General features: G+C 39.5%; 1 protein-coding gene across 5 annotated transcripts in view; it reads left to right on the forward strand.

Moving 5' to 3' along the window:
* LOC121337669 (myosin VIIA and Rab interacting protein) overlaps window positions 1-19,461 on the forward strand; it is a 208,160-nt gene extending 188,699 nt beyond the window's left edge. For 4 of the 5 annotated variants that reach the window (XM_041407891.1, XM_041407893.1, XM_041407892.1 and 1 more), the window contains 6 exons: window positions 9,008-9,202; window positions 12,997-13,158; window positions 14,794-14,898; window positions 14,995-15,055; window positions 15,848-15,966; window positions 16,643-19,461. In XM_041407891.1, the coding sequence (XP_041263825.1) occupies window positions 9,008-9,202; window positions 12,997-13,158; window positions 14,794-14,898; window positions 14,995-15,055; window positions 15,848-15,966; window positions 16,643-16,675 (675 nt within the window). In that variant the 3' untranslated portion in view covers window positions 16,676-19,461. The remainder of the gene's footprint in view (window positions 1-9,007; window positions 9,203-12,996; window positions 13,159-14,793; window positions 14,899-14,994; window positions 15,056-15,847; window positions 15,967-16,642) is intronic. The other variant, XM_041407895.1, reaches the window with a different exon arrangement.
* The last annotated feature ends 361 nt before the right edge of the window (window positions 19,462-19,822 follow it).

Below are 19,822 nucleotides of genomic sequence, written 5' to 3' on the forward strand. Positions count from 1 at the left end.
AATTTTGGCAGGCTGCATTTTGAATGCAATCTGTCCCTGTGACCACTTTATCAGAAACTATACAGATTATGTTAAAAAACAGATTAGCCCCTGCCATTTTTTTCAAATTGCCCACATAGCATGAAAATTGAAATAGTTGTTAAAACCTTACTTTTTTTTCTTTTTTTCTCCTTTTACTTAGTACTACAACTTTCTTAAAATATACCAATGAGCAAGCAAGTTAAACTTCCATAGTAACATGGAGTTTCTCTTCTCTTTGCATTAGCTTGATGCAGTGTGCTATGTGCTTAAGGAATTTCTTTAAATCCCTTTATGCATTTACTTCTGCTCAGAGAATCTTACAACCAAGGCTTAGTAACTTAGTTTAAATCCAGCTGTTGTCTGTTGACATTTCTACATGACACAATAGCTCTTCTCTGAATGACAGCCTCAAAGTGAGTTTGTTAAGTAGCACAGCGGGATCCTGTTTCCTAAGTGAAACCTCCCAAGTCTCTTGACAGTATGAATAACAGCATAAATAATATTTTCATTAAATATTTATGCTTCCATCCTCTGGAAACATTTTATTCTTCTTAGGTTTCAAAAAGCTTTATTTTGGGGAAAGCATGAACTATGAATAACATTTTCATGTTGGTTTTTGCCAGAGGCCTATTTCCTTTGTTTCAAGAAAACATTTTGCTTTTTTCACCAGGTAAATTAGCACTGTTCAACTACTGGTATAATGAGATTGAGACTTGTTAGAAAATCTGCCTGGCCTCTCTCTTTCTAGCAAGAAAAATAGCCAGTACCTGTGCATGTGGGTGCATGTTCCTGCAGAAAAGAGAGCCAGCTCCCTGGTGTGTGTGCTGGTGGCTGTGCTCGGGGCTGGCCTTGGATGGGGTGGCCAGGGCTCAGTGAGGGAGGTCAGGCAGGCGTGGGGCTCACTGGACTCGGTCACTGGAGAGACCTCTGCTCACAGCCTGGATGGAGCTGGAGAATGTCACTGGACGTGCACATGCCAGTGAATCCCTCCTGTGTACCACAGACCTGTTGAAGCATCACAGCAGGGATGTCCGGGAGGCTGACACAGCAGTGCTGGAATACCGAGAGTGAGCCTGTGTCTCCTGCTGGCTGCGCTTCTTTAGGCATTTGTGCTGGTGCAGGCACTGTCCTCACAGAAGTTTTTGTGATCATTATCTTGCAACTGCCTGAATTCCTGGGTATTTTGGCTGCTGTGTTGGTTCAGGCAGGGGTTTTTAGGAAACTGCCATTCAGCTTCATATGCCTAAAAGCTTTAGAGGTCTCGGAGTAAAAGTTTCTAAAGGAGAACCATGTGAATCACCTTGGCCAGAAAACACAACAGCGTAAGTACAGTGGCTTACTACATTGCTGCTATTATGGTAGTAATGCTGAACAGTGCAGTACAATGATATCTTCCTGGGTTAACAGCTTGGAAGGTATTTGTGTGTCTGTTGTTTCACATTTTTGTGTGCAAGATGCTCGGATTAATTCTTGTGTTTTCATAGATCATTGCTTTTAAATTTATGTTAATTATCTGGGCAGTCTCCCAAAGTCCAGGATTGAAAACTGAATGTGGGCAGCATTGTAAAAAGTGATCTTTAAGGTTTATGAACTGCAGATAATCTATGAACAGGATTTTGAATGACAGTAGAGAAAAAAATTTTGGTTAGGGAAGGTGAAAAGCAGTATGAGACAATAATCTTCACATTGGGCTAATGGATCCAAAGTTTTAAGTTCTCAATTTAACAAAGCAGTCAAGTGTATGTTCAGCTTTAAACTGAGGTTTAAGTGGTTTGCTGGACAAAATTCCCATTCAAGTTGTTTCTCCTATGTATTTGCTGTTAATCAGTCTTTTGTATACAATATCAAGCTGATCCTAAGTTTATTTTGTCAAAATCTGAGTCTTCCGTTTCAGGCATCAAGACCATGAACATTTATTTTTTAAAGTTTTCAAAGTGATCAGTGATGTTTGTGTATCTCCAATTCTGCCACTTTCTGGGCTCAGTACAGTTGTGTAAATATGAATGTAGGTAGACCATCTGAGATATCTTAGGGTGTCTCACAGGGCCTTAAGCTGCTAGTCCAGGTGAAACATGAATCTCCCAGGTCCATGTCATGTCTGACAGTGTTGTTCCAAAATCCTCACACACTTCAGGCTGTTTCAAATTGCACTTTGTCTACCTGTGTTTAAGCAACTGAATCAAAGCCCTGTTGGATCTACTGGTGAAGGGCAGAAGACGTGACACTTCAGCTGCCTTCACATGGGGAATGCAGCATCTTTGTAAACAGCTTTTTTCTCATAGTCTCAGTTTTGACACCTGCATGCATGCACACCTAAGCCAGCTCTTGCAGCATGCATGCGAGGGGAATTTCCTTCAGTTCTCGCCTTGCCAAAGATTTATTTACTTAGGGAGAAAATATCCAAGCCATTCTACAGATACCGTTGCAGAAAAGCAGTGAACATTAGTATAAGCTGCTGGAACAAAATGGTGGGAAAATAGTCTAATTTTTAGTACTATTTTGTCTTCTTTTGTAAGCTGCCCCAAGACTTGGAAGTGATAATTGAGGTCTCTCAGATCTAGCTGGAAGAGTTTCAGGGAAATGCTACTCCTCAGCTGGAAGATACTTCTGTCACAGCACAGCCAGCAGGGCAACTGTGGTTTTGTCATTACTTCAAGGCAAAACCAGTCAGTTCAATTTAATCAGAGCTAAGGAAAGTAGGGAGATTACTGTAAGCCTACTGGCTGGTCACTGGAGACTTGTACTATGAAGGCTTTTACTTGCTTGTTTTGGGACAGTGAGGCCAGGAGAGGGACAGCAGCAAACAGTAGGAAGTGATTTGGCACAAGATATCTTGCTTAACTTAGCCCAGGTGTTTCTGACATGGCATAAGTGAGGTACAGACTCTTTGGTAACTAGTGTCTAAAATGCTGCTGTGTACACTCCAAAAGTGAAGATAGCTGACTTTTCTTCTTGATCTTCTTAAGATTGCCGCAAAAGTATTTTTTCCATTCCTAGTGACACTTTTTTTGACAGTGGAAATAATATTTTCTCTGTTTCATTTTATATACAATGGTGTGCGATTTGCAATGTCTGTTGCAATGAGGTCTGTTAGTCTAATTCTCGCAAATAAAATTAAATTAGGCATTGCTTTATTTTAAATATTTTAGTAATAAATGTAAAGTCTAAATTTTATGCTGTTTTAATCTTGGTAGTTTATTTATCCTTGCTGTTTATCCTAAACTTCCCTGTAAGTCTGAACCTATATAGTTGTTAACCTCTGTAGCTGTTAATGTAACTTTTCTGCCTTTTTATTTAACTGCTTTCCCACTATCTAGGAAAAACAAAAGGCTTTTGATCTTCATTTAAAGCTGCAGTTTTTATCCACTGTATTGCAGCAGGTGAGAAAACTTTGTTTTGTTTGTGTCTTCTTACATCTCTTATGTAGTAAGAGATGCCTTAACGTGATATTGAGGGTTTCCACATTTCCCAATCAACATTCTTAAATTCAAAATGTTTTCCTGGAAATATCAGGCCTGAAAAATCATACCATTTGGTCACAATCAATAATCATTGCAGAAAATTATTTTATAATCACAGTTAACATGTGGAGCAGACTGTCTCCCTTGTTTGGCCTTGTGATGAAAATTTGGTTTTATCAGTAAAGAAGAACAGAAGACAACGATAAGGTGTATGAACTTCATATTCTCATGTACTCACCTATATTAAGAAATTTGGAAGGAAGTTTTGAGTCCACAGTGGTCTTCAAAAATCTTTCTAAGCTCTCAATTTAAAAAATAATCAAAACCCTTAATTCATTGTAGAGTTTGTACAGTAAGTAGATATTTTCTCACTTTGCTGCTAGTGACTGTTGCTTATCTTCTAGGCAGAAAGAGGCTTCTATATTCTGTGCTATTTGAATCTCAGCTTCTGAGGATCACATACTAAAAAATATTTTCATAATATTCCCTGAGAAAATATATGCCTATCTTCTATTTTAAAATACCTGCTATTTTTAGTATGTCATACATCATTCTCTCAGTTATAAAATAAGAATCACTTTTTTTGTGTTAGAAGTTGATGCTTAATTTAGCAAGACACTTGTCTCAATTTTTTCTTTTTTTCCTTGTTCTCAATTTTGTCCTATGAGTTTCAATCATCTCTTAATTATCTTGATTTTATTTAGTAAAAATATCAGTGGTGACATTAAAGAAAAAGTGTTTTTCCAGTTGTGTAATGTCATCAGTCTGTGTCCATTGTATATCAGAATCCTGTGTGGATTTTAAGATGGAAATATTTTAATTGCTAACTTAGCCTATAATATTTCACCTCTTGGAAAATCACTTTCTTTCTCATGATTATAGGCAACTTGTCTCTAGAAATAAAAAATTATTTTTTTTAATAAAAATTAAAAATTAATAAGCATAACATCTGTAACTATATTAGGACAGTGGATTGAATTAATAAAATGTAATACTCAGCATTACTTAGCACAGTCAAAAAGAGAGACTTCATTTCTTTGTGTTGTACTTTGGAGACTGTCAGTAGAATAATAGCTCTCAGCCTGTAAGATAATTTTACTTTTTTTTTTTTCCTAAAGGAATGCTTATAAATGAAGATATTGATGATAAAGGTCAAGGCAGGAGGTCTTAAACTTGAACAGAAGAGTAATTCCTTGATATCACAGATTATCATGGTATACTTGCTGCCGTCAAACAGCCAGGCAAAGTGTAGCCTTTTTTTTCCCCACAATTTTCATGGTCATGAGTGGTTAGGGCTCACTTTTGGGCCAAAGATCTTTTGAAGGTCAGGGTTGATGACTGCCACAGATAGTTGGGCATTGATGACTCTTTTCTTCCCACACTGTGACTTGTGTCCCAGATTTACTGGCCTGTGAAGGACTTTCATTGGGCTTTTCAGGGCCTTGTCAAAGCTCTACTATGAACTCCCATAGGGTGGGGAGATGAAGGAGACAGGTTTGAGGTTCGATTTTGTTTTCACCCAGCTTGGATTCAGTCAGGTTACTCTGAAAGGATGAGTTAATCAGTGGCAAAGCAAAACTTATCTTCTCCCCAGCTCCCCTTAACTCCCTACATAAAAAGAGGGATATTGACTGTGACTCAGTGCATGATATAACGCCTTGACACTGGAGCTAAAAACGATTGCACCGCAAATCATCAAGGATGTGGTCAATACTGCCAGGACTGCTAGTGATGGAAAGGTGTTCTTGCTCTACTTCTTGATCTAGCTGTTGATGTCACTGTTCTGTGTTGAATTGCAGGTCACCCCCTCCCGTGCTCTTTAAAAGAGCCTAATGATGACATCGTAGTGGCAGAACAAAAGAAAACAATAATGGCTGAGTACAATGGGCAGAAAAAAATCGTGCTAGTGATAGAAAACTATTTTGAGAGCATCAAAAATAAAAGCCATAATGTTCATGCAAAGGAAAAGATGTGAAAATGTCACAGGCTGCTGAGATGCATACAAACACATAAAGCTCACCTGCTCTTAGCAGTTTGGGTACTTAATATTGCTTCAGTTTTATCATCCTGTTTTCCTTCTGTTACATGTGCAAGAATGCAAATACTGATCTATGAAGCACTTTCCAATGTAGCATGTTTGAGTTAAACAACACAGGAAATACTGTCAGCATCAACAGGGAAAGGAGAGACAACAGAAGGAAAGGGAAGTGGCTAACAGTCAGAAAGACCACTTTATCTTTAGACCACTGAAACATAATCTTCTCAAAACAGGAATGCTTTCCATCTGACAAATAGAAATGACAGTAAAGAAGTTTTACAAGATGTTTGTTATGTTCAATGCAAACATGTATGTATGCTTGCATACACACATATTTTTAGCATTTCATTGGTTTTAAGACTCAACCACAAAGAACTCAGGAGAATGTTCTTTTGACTGTGTTCTTAACATTTGGTGACCATGGATATTAATTATCATAAAAAAGATAAATGCATGTTTTCCTCATTCCATTAGATGCTTAGTCTCAAATTCAAGGGAAAAAAGAAAAATATTATCATAACTAGTAGAAACATTCATACTTGGTCTGCTGCATGGATTTGATTTGGGAGTGGTGGTGTTAATTCAGAAGTAGGGTAGCACAGTTGAAATCCAAATGCATCCCAGAGTTTTGAGAAGAATGGTTGCTCTTAGTTTTCCTGTGCTGGATATTTGTACCAGAGATTGCTTTCTGCATCAACCATATCCATATTAATTCTCTGACTTGCTAGACAAGACACAGCCTATGTCATGGCATGACAGCTGTCCCTGTGAGTGACTTAGAGTTGTAAGCAATGACCCCTTCTGCAAGGGCAAGATAAATTAGACAACCAAGAGGTGTTTGGAGCAATTTGAAATCCACCTACCAGGATGATCTTGATGTGTGTGTCTGTGAATTTCAGGTGATCTTTATATGGTCTTGTAAGTGCTGAGTTTGACATGGGTGGTCAGGGAAGGAAGAGGTTTGTGAAGTACTAAAACTCTGCAACACATTTTCTTTTTTTATTATTGTTTTTTTTTAATTTATTTTGGGTTTTTCCCATTACACATGTTAAAAAGTACTAAAACTCCGCAACATATTTCTTTTTTTATTATTGTTTTTTTAATTTATTTTGGGTTTTTCCCATTACACATGTTAAATAATTATATCTAGAGTACCTTACTGTATTTGCAAACTGACCATTTTGGAACATGAGCTGTTTTAACAGATTTTGATAGTTGCTCAAAAGGAGGGTAAAACATACGGAAAATCACTAGCTGAGTATCCAGCTTTTTACAAATCACATTTCTGCACCTATGAAGGATTAGAGTGGACATTAGGAAGCATTTCTTCACCGTGAGGTTGCCCAAACATTAGCTTCCTAGAGAGGTGGTCAGTGCCCACCCCTGTCAGCCCTGAACTAGTCAGGTAGCTGGATTAGGTGATCATTCATCATCTTCCAAATGAAAATATATTCTATTCTATTCTATTCTATTCTATTCTATTCCTTCCTGTTGAACTTCTTTTCCCCTGTCCATTACCTATTAAGAAGCTAGGGTATTTTTCACTCAAAATCTTGACTTCACAAAGGTATCTATCACAGACAACTTTACCTGGAAAACAGAAAAAATATTTTATAGTAATTGGTCCATGAAAAATGCAAAAATGCCAATATGGATTATCATATTGTGGTATAAAAATAACTTTTCCTAATTTAATTTAATCTTTTTTTTTTTAATTCATCATTAGCTACAAAGGATAATAAAAAAAATAAGACATAATGAACACTAAAGTGAGGTTACAGTTCTTGAAATGGAGAACATACATCATCAGTGAATATGATGAAGAATATGTAGTGTCTTGCCTTCCTCCTTTTTTGTTCACCATTCACAGAATATAAGAACTACTTGTAAATAATAAAAGAAAGTAGCATTGATTTTTCTCTACTTTCCTATAAAATTATTGATCTGATTTTAACCTAATTGGCACTTGTGAAAATAAATGGAGAAAACCAGTAGGCTTTTCATGGGATTCAAGTATTTGTTCTCAGTAAGAGAGTCCCAGGCCTGCTTGTTTGGGGCTGTGTTGGCTGTCCTAACAAGCTAAAGATCGAGTGCTGTATTTGCTTTGTTCTTCTTCTCTTTAATCTCTCATTCTAATTATTTCTTGTAATTCAGATGAGTAATAATGCTAAAGATGCCTTAATGTATTGATACACAATTGAGTATGTACTGTTAAAAATGTAGTTTTTCAGTAAAATTCTTACCTAACATAAGAATGGACAGCTGCTTAAAGGAAAGAAATAATGAAAGTATGTTTCCAATTTAACCCATCAGAAATTGTGGGAATCAAAAGAACATTAGTTTTTCTGTATCCTGCCTATAGACATTTTTAATGAGTTATACTCTCCAGTACCACAGAATTTACTGTATAGAATCCAAAATCTGTCCATTTCCTCAGTACTGATCTGCAGATACTTTGTTTCTGAGAAAATTTAAAGGCAGGTGAGCCCCTAATTCACACGCATAAGTGTTTGCAGGTTTGAGGAATGAACTAAATTTTGGTTTAAATTTGTCCACACTTTCTTTTAGACAAAGCAACGGTAAAGGTATTGCACATATATTCAGTGACAGTATTTTTAATGTCTTCAACAAGCTTTGGCTCAGTTTCCAAGCTGTATAGTTTGGATGTTGAGCTTGGTGCTTGAAATCACATCTGGTGAAATTTTTTTCCTTCATCAGAGGAAGGTCCTGAAGCTTAAAGCTATGTGAGAATCATAAGAATCAGGACAGTTAATTACAAATTACAAGTAAGGAACACTGATAAAAAGGTTTTCAGTTGTTTTTAAAAAATCCATAAAACTGCATGCTTTTCCTTGGTATCTGATGTAATTTATTCCATATTTAAAAATAGGTAAATTGAAAATTTAAAAAAAAGGATACAAGTGTTTGCACACTTATAGCTCAATCTTTGTTTATTTGGGGTGATCATTTAGTTCACAGTAAGCATTTTAGTAAAATGCTATCCTTACAGGCCTGCTGAAGATTGCTGTTCCATGTTTGCATCCACAATGAAATGGCTCTTGTGGATACAGACATAGATGATTGCATAGCTCTTTGCCAGTATCCAAAAAGGAAAATTGTGTTTTAAACATGTTTAAAACACTTTTGCAAAACCAGCTTTAATTAGGTCATGTAGAGTTTAAAGCTGGATGTTGTGTGCTCCTTTGGGATAAGATTTGGACCATCCCTCCAGTAGAATTCTGTTGTAGAAGAATCGCATGTGTATGTTATTTTGCATGCTATAGCAGTGTGGGTATGTGAGAAAGGGAAGAAGGAAAAGGCAAAATATCCAATTCCATTACATGGTTCTTGTGTCTGTTTGCAGCTGAGAGCCATGGATATGGTTTAGCATGGCTAAAGCTGTGGCTAGTAGAAGGTGATTTATATCTTACCCCTCTATGCTAACTTAATGCTGTTGTTTTCTCTGTCTGTTCTTATAACAAAATAGAAGTACTCTGCTGTCTCTCTCTGCAACATATCTACAGAAGTCCTGAAAGTCATCAATGCCACTGAAGAACTGATAGCAGAATCCACCGATCCCTGTGATTTCCCAGATGACATTCAGGACAGAGGAAGAGGAACCCTCCCGCTGGGCACAGATCCTGTCAGACTCGATGAGCAGCTCACCACACTGGAAGAAAATGTAAGAAGATGAATCAGTATGTGAAAGAGTCACATGTGTGAGTGAGTGCACCTGTTTGTGTGCACCAACTCGAAAGGGAAAGCACATGGGCAGCATCAGTGGATGGTCAAAATTAATTTGGGGGTTTTAAATAAATACACAAATAGAAAAAAAAAATCATGTTTCAACAGTGCTTAACTGTGTCAGTGGGGAGTTTTTAATATGTACTTTAAATATAGAGGGGAGGAGGAATTGGATGCTTTGGGGTTTACAACTAAGTTTAGAAGCTCTATCTCAAAAGCTCATTTATGCTCTCCACACCTCTGTGGTAGTGTGGCTATGCCAGCCCTGGCTGAAACCACATATCTCCCAATCTCAGCACAACCTTGCACTATAAGGACAGGTGAAAAAAGCATGTCCCCAGTCACACAGAGAAGTGGATAAGCTCTTCCTCCCCCCTACACCTCCAGCACACCATGCTGATCACCCAGGAAGCTGGAGCTGCCTCCTGCACTGTTAGAAAGAGCAGGCTGGAGAATCTGAATTAAGCAAACATTTGTTTGGTGACATCCAAATCACCCATCCTTTTTCATGAATACCTGTCATCTGCAGGGGAAAGTACAATGCTGAATCACAGAAGGAAGTCACTACTCATTGGAAATTTTTGTGAATCCAATTAATGGAGTTGGTACAATTTTCACTTTGTCTTCTTCCCACATTTAAGTGCTCTTTCCCCTCATTAGGAGCTCTTAAAGATCTCATAGGAATCTGCACTGTCCCATTATATCATCCTGATCAATTAAAGAAAACAAATCCTGGTTTTCTTTAGCCCCAGAAAATTTTCAGATAGAATCTCCTCTTAGAGGATAAAATCAGTTTCCTCCACAAAAACACATTTCCTTAGCAGCCACAGGCTAGGAACTGGGTGGAAGGTACTCTATGGCACTAAAAGCCAGTCCTGGCACTGGACTCTCTCTCATGAAATAGTAAAGTATCCTAAAGGTCCAAACACCACAGCATTCATCTGGTAGGGGAGTGAATATAGAATAAAAATCCAAGTGCATGCTGGACCACATTTTGAGAAGAACTAAGAAATTCTACAGGACAAAGAGCAATTTGGGGAAATCTGCTCCCACTTTTTTTTTTTTTTTTCCTGTGGAGAACTGTGTTGTAAACTGTCTAAGGTGCATGGGTTTTTTTCCCAATTGCACTTCGATAATCTCCCAGCAGTGTGGAGCTTTGGCATATGTGGTCCTGTGGCCTCTAATCATTCATTTGGGCCAAGCATTTCTCACTGAGCAGACACTGGGCACAGAGGCAGAGCATTTCTTGCTTTGGCTTTGCCCTCACTGCAGCATCTTTGGTTTAGCTTCTCCCAGTTCTCTGCAGAATTCACAAGGTATCCAGCACAGCCTTGCTGTGGCCACAGAACATCTTTCATCCGTCCCCACAGAAAATCTTTCTCTGTCCCACACAGGACATGAAGTAGATGGTAAAAACTTCACAGTTTGAAGATTTCCCCATTACACTCCATGGTAAATAGCCTTTAGAAAAGCAGGAAACCATAACTTTTCTCTTTGCAGCTGGGGCCATACCTACATGAACCACATCCTCTTTGCAGCAACTTCTGCAAGAGGATCTGGGTGTTTATAAACACTTTGTTCATTTTTGCTCTCTCTAGCCTTTTGAGGACTGTGCATGCAACAGAGTGGAGAATGTAGAGCAATCTGTACCAGCAAAAGGTTGGGGTTTTGTGGAAGTTGTGCATACCTAAATGACAGTAAAATAAGTCGACACAATCTAAATATGAATGTATGAATAAGGGCATCATTTAGGGGAGAACTGCAAGGACACTATTGCTGTTTGGAAGTATACCAATTGTCCAGGTAAAGGGAACATTCTTTAGAAAAATATTTTCTTTAGCGCCAGCTGGAAAATGTTCATAAACATTTCACAAATGTAGGGGCTAATTGAGTTACAGAAACACTGATGACAAAAATGACATTTTTCTATCATTTCCCATTTTCTTTGGATTTTTTTCCCACTCTTGAAAAGGGTATCTTACTATGCAGAGATTTTTGCCACAGCACTTAAAATGCATCTTTTCTTTAACTTTCTACATATGCTACTGTTCAAAATGTTGTATTTCTTCTTTCTCTAAGCGTTTAGATGTGACAGGGAAGTCTAAAAAAATCACCTTTTAATCTAAACTGGCTGCGGTATGTCATACTTAAAAGAGGTGTCATTTAAATGAACAGTAAGAATAATTAAACCCCATAAAAACAGGAGCATTTCTATGTAAATCATCGTGTACACTTTATGGACCACCTGTGTCCCCAGGTACGTCAGCAAAAATTTAACATCAGATCACTTATTTTTTTCAGGTATGTTTTTCAAAGATTTCATGTCTGTAGTTAGAAAGTGTTTTTACAAGATGCAGTTTGTACAGATGTAGTGATTTTGTTTCTTAGCAAAGTCACATGAATGAAAAAAACCTCTCTACAACTGTCACAAACAAAAAAGAAAACTCTTTCAAGGAATTAAGAAACATGAAATAGAAAAGGAATAAAAAGTAAACAAATTTCAATCTCGTCATTCTCCACCATTTTGATCCATAAAGTCACAGCATTGTCATAAATTACTTGAGTACCTCTTACGTCAAAGGACTGAATGATCCAGGAATTGTGGGCAGATATAATGACTAGAGTAGAAGACGTATGAAATGAAGGTATTGGCTCAAGATCTGCTTCAGATCCTATTTGCTTGCCCCTTGAAGCCTGAAGTCAGCCACAGCCGTGTTTAATTCATGCTGGGTTGTAACAACATGGTCTTTACTGCTATTGCAATGGGGGAAATCAGAATATATATTTCATTTCCACTGTGCTGTTTCCAGCCTCATGGAAACAAATCTCTTGGCTAAGGAGTAAATGGGCAGAAAGTGCAGCATTTTCATGTGGTTCTGCACAATTTTAAGCACAGATGTCAAAAGCTAATGCTTGAAAATTACCCTCTTCTATAAACCACTGACCTCTGTGTACCTTAGGGGGTTTGTAAAATAAAAGAAACAATAAAATACAGCGTATCACTAATTACTGCTCGGAAGGGCTGAATGAAAAATTAAACCTTTAGTTGTAGTTATAGATACCAGAGGTGGGCCAAAAGAGTAAGAGTTTTTCATTTTTAGGGAAGAACTCCGAATTACGAAGTCAGTAATTCTCTTTTATGTGGCCCAAATAAACCTATTGATCCTCCACAGATTCACTCAAAGGCCCAGGAGAGGGGGGAAGGTTTTGCCTGCTGTATATTTGGGTGAGAGCAGGATGGGATGGAAAATCATTATACATATAAGCACATTTACTCCATAGGAAGTTAATAACTATTTCCTGCTGAACAGTTATTCATGCAGTTTTTACTGCCAGAAGGCATCAAGTGGGTTAAAGAAACACAGCTTTATATGAGGTGTGATCTGTTGACTTCCCTTTGTAGACTTAGAGTGTTATGCGATTGAATGTCAATAATAAAAAAAACGAACTTTTCAACTTCTTTCTTCACTAATCAATCTGGATCAAATCTGGTTTGGAATACCCTTGTGTCACCTATGAAATCTGTAATGCAGCCCCACCTCATTCATCCCTTCTCTTTGTGGATGTGTGTTCTTCAGATTATTTCCCCATGACTTTCCTCTGCCAGGTAATCTCCCTGTTGAGGGCTAGTAAGCAGGGAAGCTTGCAGGCATGATGGAAAATTCAGTCTGCTCAAACCTGCATGCCCACAAACCAGGAATCACTGACACCTGTCCCCACCTTGCCCTGCAGGTGTACCTGACAGCCAGCACGGTGTATGGGCTGGAGGGGCAGCTGACCAACCTGGAAGATGCTGCACGCAAGATCAACAGTGTTACTGAGGAATCTGAGCTGGCCGATCTGGAGGATCAGGTGGCCACAGCAGCTGCCCAGGTTCATCATGCAGAGCTTCAGGTGAGGACAGCAGCTCCTTACCATCTGCAGGTTTCACACTGCCTTGCCTAACACCCACCTCAGCGTACACACTTCGAATATTCTTTTGTACTGCCATAGTCTGCTGTTCCAAGGGTGCTGACTGCATCACAAGCTGGGCAGACTGTAACTGAGTGGTGTGACTCAGCCCAGCCACATGTAGTGTATCTCTTTGTTTCTTCCCTCAGCTTGGTTCGGACATGGCACTGCAGTGCCTCTTACTGCAGTACTAATGCTGGACTGCTCCTTGCTGCCAGGCAGCTCCCATGGTGCGCTCTGTGTCATGTGCGGAGCCCCAGTCAGACAGCAGGTAGAGTCTGAGGCAATTTATCTAATCAGCAGCTTGTCAAGCACTTTCCAAAAGATGCCACTGTTGGCAGCTTTCTACCAACAAAGGCCATCAGCAGCCACAGGCTGAGCCAAGGACAGAGCCTAGGGCTTGCATGCCTGCCATGGGATTTAGGTGCTAAGCACACATCCCACCAAAGGCAAGAACTTGTGTACATGGTAATCTAGCACCACTCTAGCAGGATCCAGAAAGGCCGGACGGGGCTCAGAACACATTGTAATCTGGTGCTAAAAGCTGAACAAGATAATGCTGCCAGAGTTCAAAGGGCTGACACTGCCTGCAGCTCTGTACCCAGCAAGATGCCCTGACCTGACTCTGTCAGGGTTTAATGGGAAGTACTTGGTGATTTTACTCAGTGGAAGCATGCTCAACTCAGGACTGAGCAAAGATCTGAGAGCCTGACATGTCTCAGAAGTGCACTGCTGTACTGCTTGGCAAACTGGCAGTGGTGTTTTGTTGGCTTTGGTCATAATTTTAGAGTAAATGTGTTAATGGGGGTGAGAGGGAGGAGGAGAGAGGCCTAAACTATGCAAGGAGGCCAGTGGAAGATCTTTCGCAGAGTGAAGCCAACTGTGGCATCAGGTGTCATTGAGAATCAGCTGTTGGGTTATGTGTCTGACTTCTTTGACTCTTCTTTCTCTTTTGTCAGTACTTGTCTCTACTACTCTCAAAATCAGACCACTTTTCCCTGACAATTTGTTTTCCATTCAGTCTTTTTATATAGTGTATGCCTGCATTTATGCATGCTTGTGTTTAATATGCATATACATTTGAGCTATAAATATTTAAGATCAAATGTTTAGATTTTGTGACAGAGGATGTACTTTGCACATGTATGAAATTAATTTTGAGTTAGGAAATGTATCCCACAAAGTTATTGTTTGAATGTAGCCCTTTAAAAACACAGCTTGAATGAATTTGGGATTATGCAGCTAAAGGTAATGTGGAGATAGCAGATGCAGGTTTTCTCTCCTCCTTTCTTTTTTTCCTCAAAAGGAGTAAAATGCTTCTTCCTTGGAGTCACAAGGTAGGTTGGATTGTTCTTTTACTCCATCTTACTAACAAATTAAGCCCCTTTTAATATCAGGACTAAAGAATGCAGGGAAGTGTGAGAATTGCTGCAGAAGTTAGCCATCTGCTTATATTTTCTTATTAAAGAGGATTTTACTGGGGGAGGGTTATATTTCAGTAGTGGCATCCACAGTAATTTTAAAACTTCTTTTCCCCCCTCCCCATCTGTCTGTCTCTCTCTTTTATTTTCTTTGAAGATTTCAGATATTGAGAGCAGAATATCAGCTCTCACTGTTGCAGGCTTGAACGTGGCTCCATGTGTTCGCCTGACAAGGAAACGGGATCAAAAGCAAACAAACCAGGTGCCAGAACATTATGTAGTATTCAAAAAATACATTGGGGAAATCTTGCCTCTTTCTCTATAATGGAATTGAGTAATGCATGTATGTTGTTTACAGATGCATACAATAGACACGTCAAGACAGCAGAGGAGAAAACTTCCAGCTCCACCAATAAAAGGTGCGCCTAAAGTAAATGAGAGAGACTCTCTTTGTAAGATTCAATATAATGTACAGGTCAGCAAAGTAAATGTACAGGTCAGCAAAGTAGGGAAAAGTTTAAGTTATGAAATGAACAGAGTAAGCCTAATAGACTGTCCCATCCTCCTCATTTTCCATGTACTTGCATTATATAAAATACCCCTTTGTCACGTTTAAAAGCATCACCACTTTCTCTTCAGTGAAAGTTGTGACAGTGACAAGTAAACAAGAGCAGAGGCAGAAGGCTGGAAAAAGCAAATGAGGCATGCTGAATACTTGCCCTGCAAGAGGGGTGCTGCTGCTGCAGCATGGCTGGGCACCACAGCATGGCTGCCACCCTCCACAACCCACCACTTCCGTAAAGTCTGTGTTTGCTGGTTTCAGTCTGTATGAAATGGCTCAGCAATATTCCTGGTATGTCAGAGAATGGCTGTGAAATATCTTTATAAAATCAAGTGAGGTTTTTCTTTCACGATTTTTTTGTGGATTTTGGTTGGGTGTTTTTTTTTAAACTCTGCAGTGCATTATCTCTGAAAATTCTAGGGTTTTGTTCACTGCACTATTCTGTTGTAATTCCAGTGATTGACATGGCCTCCAACTTTAATTTGTCTGGAGTACCACAGCCTGCTGTTTTTAATTTAAATTAAATCCAACTTTTCTCATATATCTTAGGGGAAGTTTTATCTCTCTAGAAGCTATGACTCTTCAGAAGTATTTTTATATCTGCTTCAATCTCTTATGTGAAAAATCTCCCCTTTTGTATTTTTTCCAGGTGAAAAAATAGATGGCTCTCCAGTTACCACTGTCAGAACGTTTAACAGAAACTTCATGCTTCAAGGTTCTCTAACACAAAGAACTAAAGAAAGGAAAAGCACTGCCAAGGACTTAATGGTAAACAAATGTTTTTAAAACTCTGTTAAGGTCAGTCTAATACAGAGATAGCAGTATCTGTGTAGGCAGTTGTATTTCAGTATCTTCAGAAATCTTATCTTGTTAGTTTGAGGAAAAAAGTAATAGAGACTGCTGAGGCAACTCTTGAACAAATACGACCAGTGTGCTGGAAGATGTCTGACTATATACTATAGAATAGCAGCTCCTGAATGTCAGCTTGTGATAATGTAGCCTGGCTGCCAGGTCTCCAGGAACATGCTACCCATATTTTTTAAAGAATAAATAAATTAGTTATGCCCTGCATTTCAGAATGAACCAGACCCTCACAGAACCAGCTGTGCATTGTAACTTGGCAGGTGAGAGTCACCTTGAATTTCACTAATTGCTGAAAAACGTTCAAAGGTTATCTAAGTGGAATTTAGGGGTAGACAGGTCACACATTGGCTCTGCAGGATTTGAACAAAGAGGCTTCACTCAGGACACCCAGGAGAGCTGTCAGTCATTTCTTCTACAGCATCCATAGAGAAATAAGTGAAAAAGCTGACTGTCCCAAAGCAGTCTGCCACATGTGGGAAATACATGGGGAGGTGCAAAGGGAAAGGACCGGCCGTGTTCTTCAGCAGGTTTGTTTAGTTCTTCACTCATGTTTTTTCTTTCCTGTCCCTCTCTGTTCTAGGAACCTGCTATAGGATCTGCTGTGATGTACTAAACTTACTCTTCCCTACTGCCAATAACACACTGCCTAAGGCTGTACACTAGAGTGCCTTTTCTTAACAGCCATTGTGTATGTCCAGCTGAAAATGGACCCTCAAGAACCCACAGAGCCTCAGTTATAGGGCTTCATTTGGATACCTCACTGAGAAAGCTGTCCAAGTCTTCAGCATTGTGGTCTGCTACAGGAAACTCTGCCTTAAAGTTCTCAGAGGACTCTAGACAGGATATGTTTCAAAAGCAAGGCTCCATATTTTAAGATGCACTTTTTCTCCCTATCGATTGTACTAAAGTATGTAGTCTTTAAACTGCAATATGTTTTTGTACACTCAGTCATAATTATAGGCCAATTAATCTGCCAAAGCAGACCTGTGATCCATATTTGCTGGCCTCTTACTATTCATGTGGGCATCTGTCTTGTCGAGCAATAAGAACAATTCTGTGCAGTGTGTGCTGCTTTTCAGCTGCGTGGAGGGAGAGGAGAATTTGTGTACCTCACTCTGCTCCCAGGGAGTCAGTGGAGGTCTTGGGAGGGTTGGTAGGAGGAGGAAGACTTCTCTGTTCTCTGAGAATACATCTCGCAGATTGAATGCTCCAGCTCCAGAGCTAGGGATATTGCTCTAGGCAGCAGGGGTGTCATGCTGAACCAGGAACTGGTGGCCACACATGTGGACCAGACGTCTGCTGAGTTGGGATCCCAGTGTCTGGAAACATCTGAACACTGTTAAAGAAAGCAACGCCTTCATATGTCTTGTTCTTGGCAGCATTGTCCACTTGGTGGTGGCCAACCATGCTGTAGTTCAGAATAAATTGTGTCCAAACCTTTAAGATTGGAAAAAAGAGGTGAAAGAGTTGGGGATGAGATCTCTGCTGACTGACTGGTGGTTGTGGGGTGGCTGCAGCTTGCAAGAGATTCCTTTCTGAGTTCCCTGGTGTTTCTCAGAAGGAGGCAAATGTAGCCCAGACATCAGTTCCTATACTAGTCTGGAGCCACCAGAGAGTAGCTGGGGCCTTTTGCTGGTGCCACATGGACTCCACTACTACTGGACCACTCTGAATTGGATTGTGAATAGTAATATTCTTTCTTTCATTTCTTGAGACCCTTAACAGGTGAGTCAAACTAGAAGGCCCTTTGGCAGATGCCCAGGAGGGAGGATGCTGCTTACAGAGTGTCCCTCTCACCCTTTTGTGGGAGAACATTGCCAATTTGTGCGGTTTTTTGCTCTGAAGAATACAAAGAAGGTAGTCAGAGGAGGTGATAAGCCAGTGAATCCCTTACCTTCCACACCAGTTGCAGAGCAGGTACCCAAGTGCAGATGGGGTTGATGTGAAATGCGCTATGAAGGAAGGCATGGGATGGCAGGTTCCTCTTGGCATTAAGGAGTGGTGAGCTCTCCCAAGAGCTGTGGGTACCAGGAAGGAGGAGAGTTCCTTTGTTCCCTGGCCTCCCAGTGAACACCCACGAGCAGAGCACCACAGGTTACCTGCCATGCAGCAGGAAAGCAGTTCCCTGGGACACCAGGCCATGAAATGTCTGGGGCTGGGCAAATAACAAGCAAAACTGGGCAAATTTCCTGACTAGGCTGGATTTAGGGGGATGAGTGGGGACGACAAGGAATGGCTGGATGGCTTGATTGGAAAGACAGTGCCAGTTGCAAATCTGCCATACACATTTGACATCTAGCTTGTCAGTACTCTGATGTCCAGCTGCATGTGAGGAACCCTTGGAATAAATACAACCATCTTCCCACTTACAATACATAAGTGTGACTCCATTCCTTCAAGGAATTTTCATCTTTCATTGGCCCAAGATCTGACCCAATGTCTTCATTCTGGGTGAAATTAGGCCTTCTTTTACTCTCACACAATAATAGTTCTCTGAAATTGGTTTGCACAGATGTGAGGGAAGAATTTGGCCCACTCTGTTTAATATATAAATATATATATAAAACAAATAGATTTTATTTATATATGCAATCCAGTAAAGGAAATTAAACAGAGTAGGATGCCTAGTAATTTTTTTGTTTTTTCAGTCTCCTCCTCCATTGACTGTTCTTGTGTATGTATACAATACATTCCCAGGTTCTGGTTTATGCAGGTATGCGTGTTATGAAATGTCATTAATGGTGGTTGGTCTGCATATTCGTCTAATAAATAATAACTAATATTGTGTATGTAATATCAATACAGAAATGACTAATTTTAATAGAATAACTCTCTGGCTTTTGTTCTGTTAGTGTGATTTAAACAAGCCAACAAAGTTTGGAGTAGGTTGTTTTCCTTAAGAGGCATGAAAAGCAACTATTGTCGTGTTACAATGTTAAAATATTCAGTCTTCTTTGACAGACAAATGTGTACTGTGTAGGCATTGCAAAAAAAAAAAAAAAAAAAACCTTAAAAAAAAATCCCACCTGCTCTAAGCATTTGAATTTTTACAAATGTTTATCGTGCCAAATACGTGCAAAGATATAATTTACTGTTTTAAAAAAATCATGAAAGCATATGTTATAGCACACAAAGAATTATTTTGTCATCAGGTGATTTCAATCTTCAGTGTTAATATTTATATTTAGATTAATTTTTATAAATGAAAATATTTTAATGGGTAAAATGAAGACTATACGACCTATTTGATTAAGTCTGAGTGAATATTAAGCTTGCCTTGTTGTTGTTATCTGCATACTCACCAAGAATTATTGTCGAGAAAAATTATAAAAGAGTAAAAGCGATTTATGAAAAGAATGCCTTTTCAACGACTTGATTCATAAAGAAAACCAAAACTTTCTTCTCTGTTGTTTGGATTTATGTGCACTTTGGCCTGGAAGCGTGCAGAACCCACAGCCACGCATGTGGCACTGCCACACCCGGGACACGGGCATCTCCACAGGGGTGCTGGGGTTTGCCGAGAGCAAGGGCACACGCTCGGTTCACACCTCCTCCTCCTCCTCTAGGGCTGGGAGGAATCCTGTTAGGAACATTTCCTGGTGAGTCTACTCCAAACCATTGAGTCTGTTGGCTGAAATACCATTTCAAGCACAGTTTCTCAGGTGGAATTTCTTGATCTCTCTCTGGGATTGCTACAAAAACTGAGCAAGAACCCTGCTGATAATCTTGGTCTCACACTTCCAAAGTTCCTTGCAATGAA

The sequence above is a fragment of the Onychostruthus taczanowskii genome, unplaced genomic scaffold (genome assembly GCF_017590055.1).
Source record: "Onychostruthus taczanowskii isolate IOZ18803 unplaced genomic scaffold, ASM1759005v1 scaffold28, whole genome shotgun sequence".
NCBI classification, from domain to species: Eukaryota; Metazoa; Chordata; class Aves; order Passeriformes; family Passeridae; genus Onychostruthus; species Onychostruthus taczanowskii.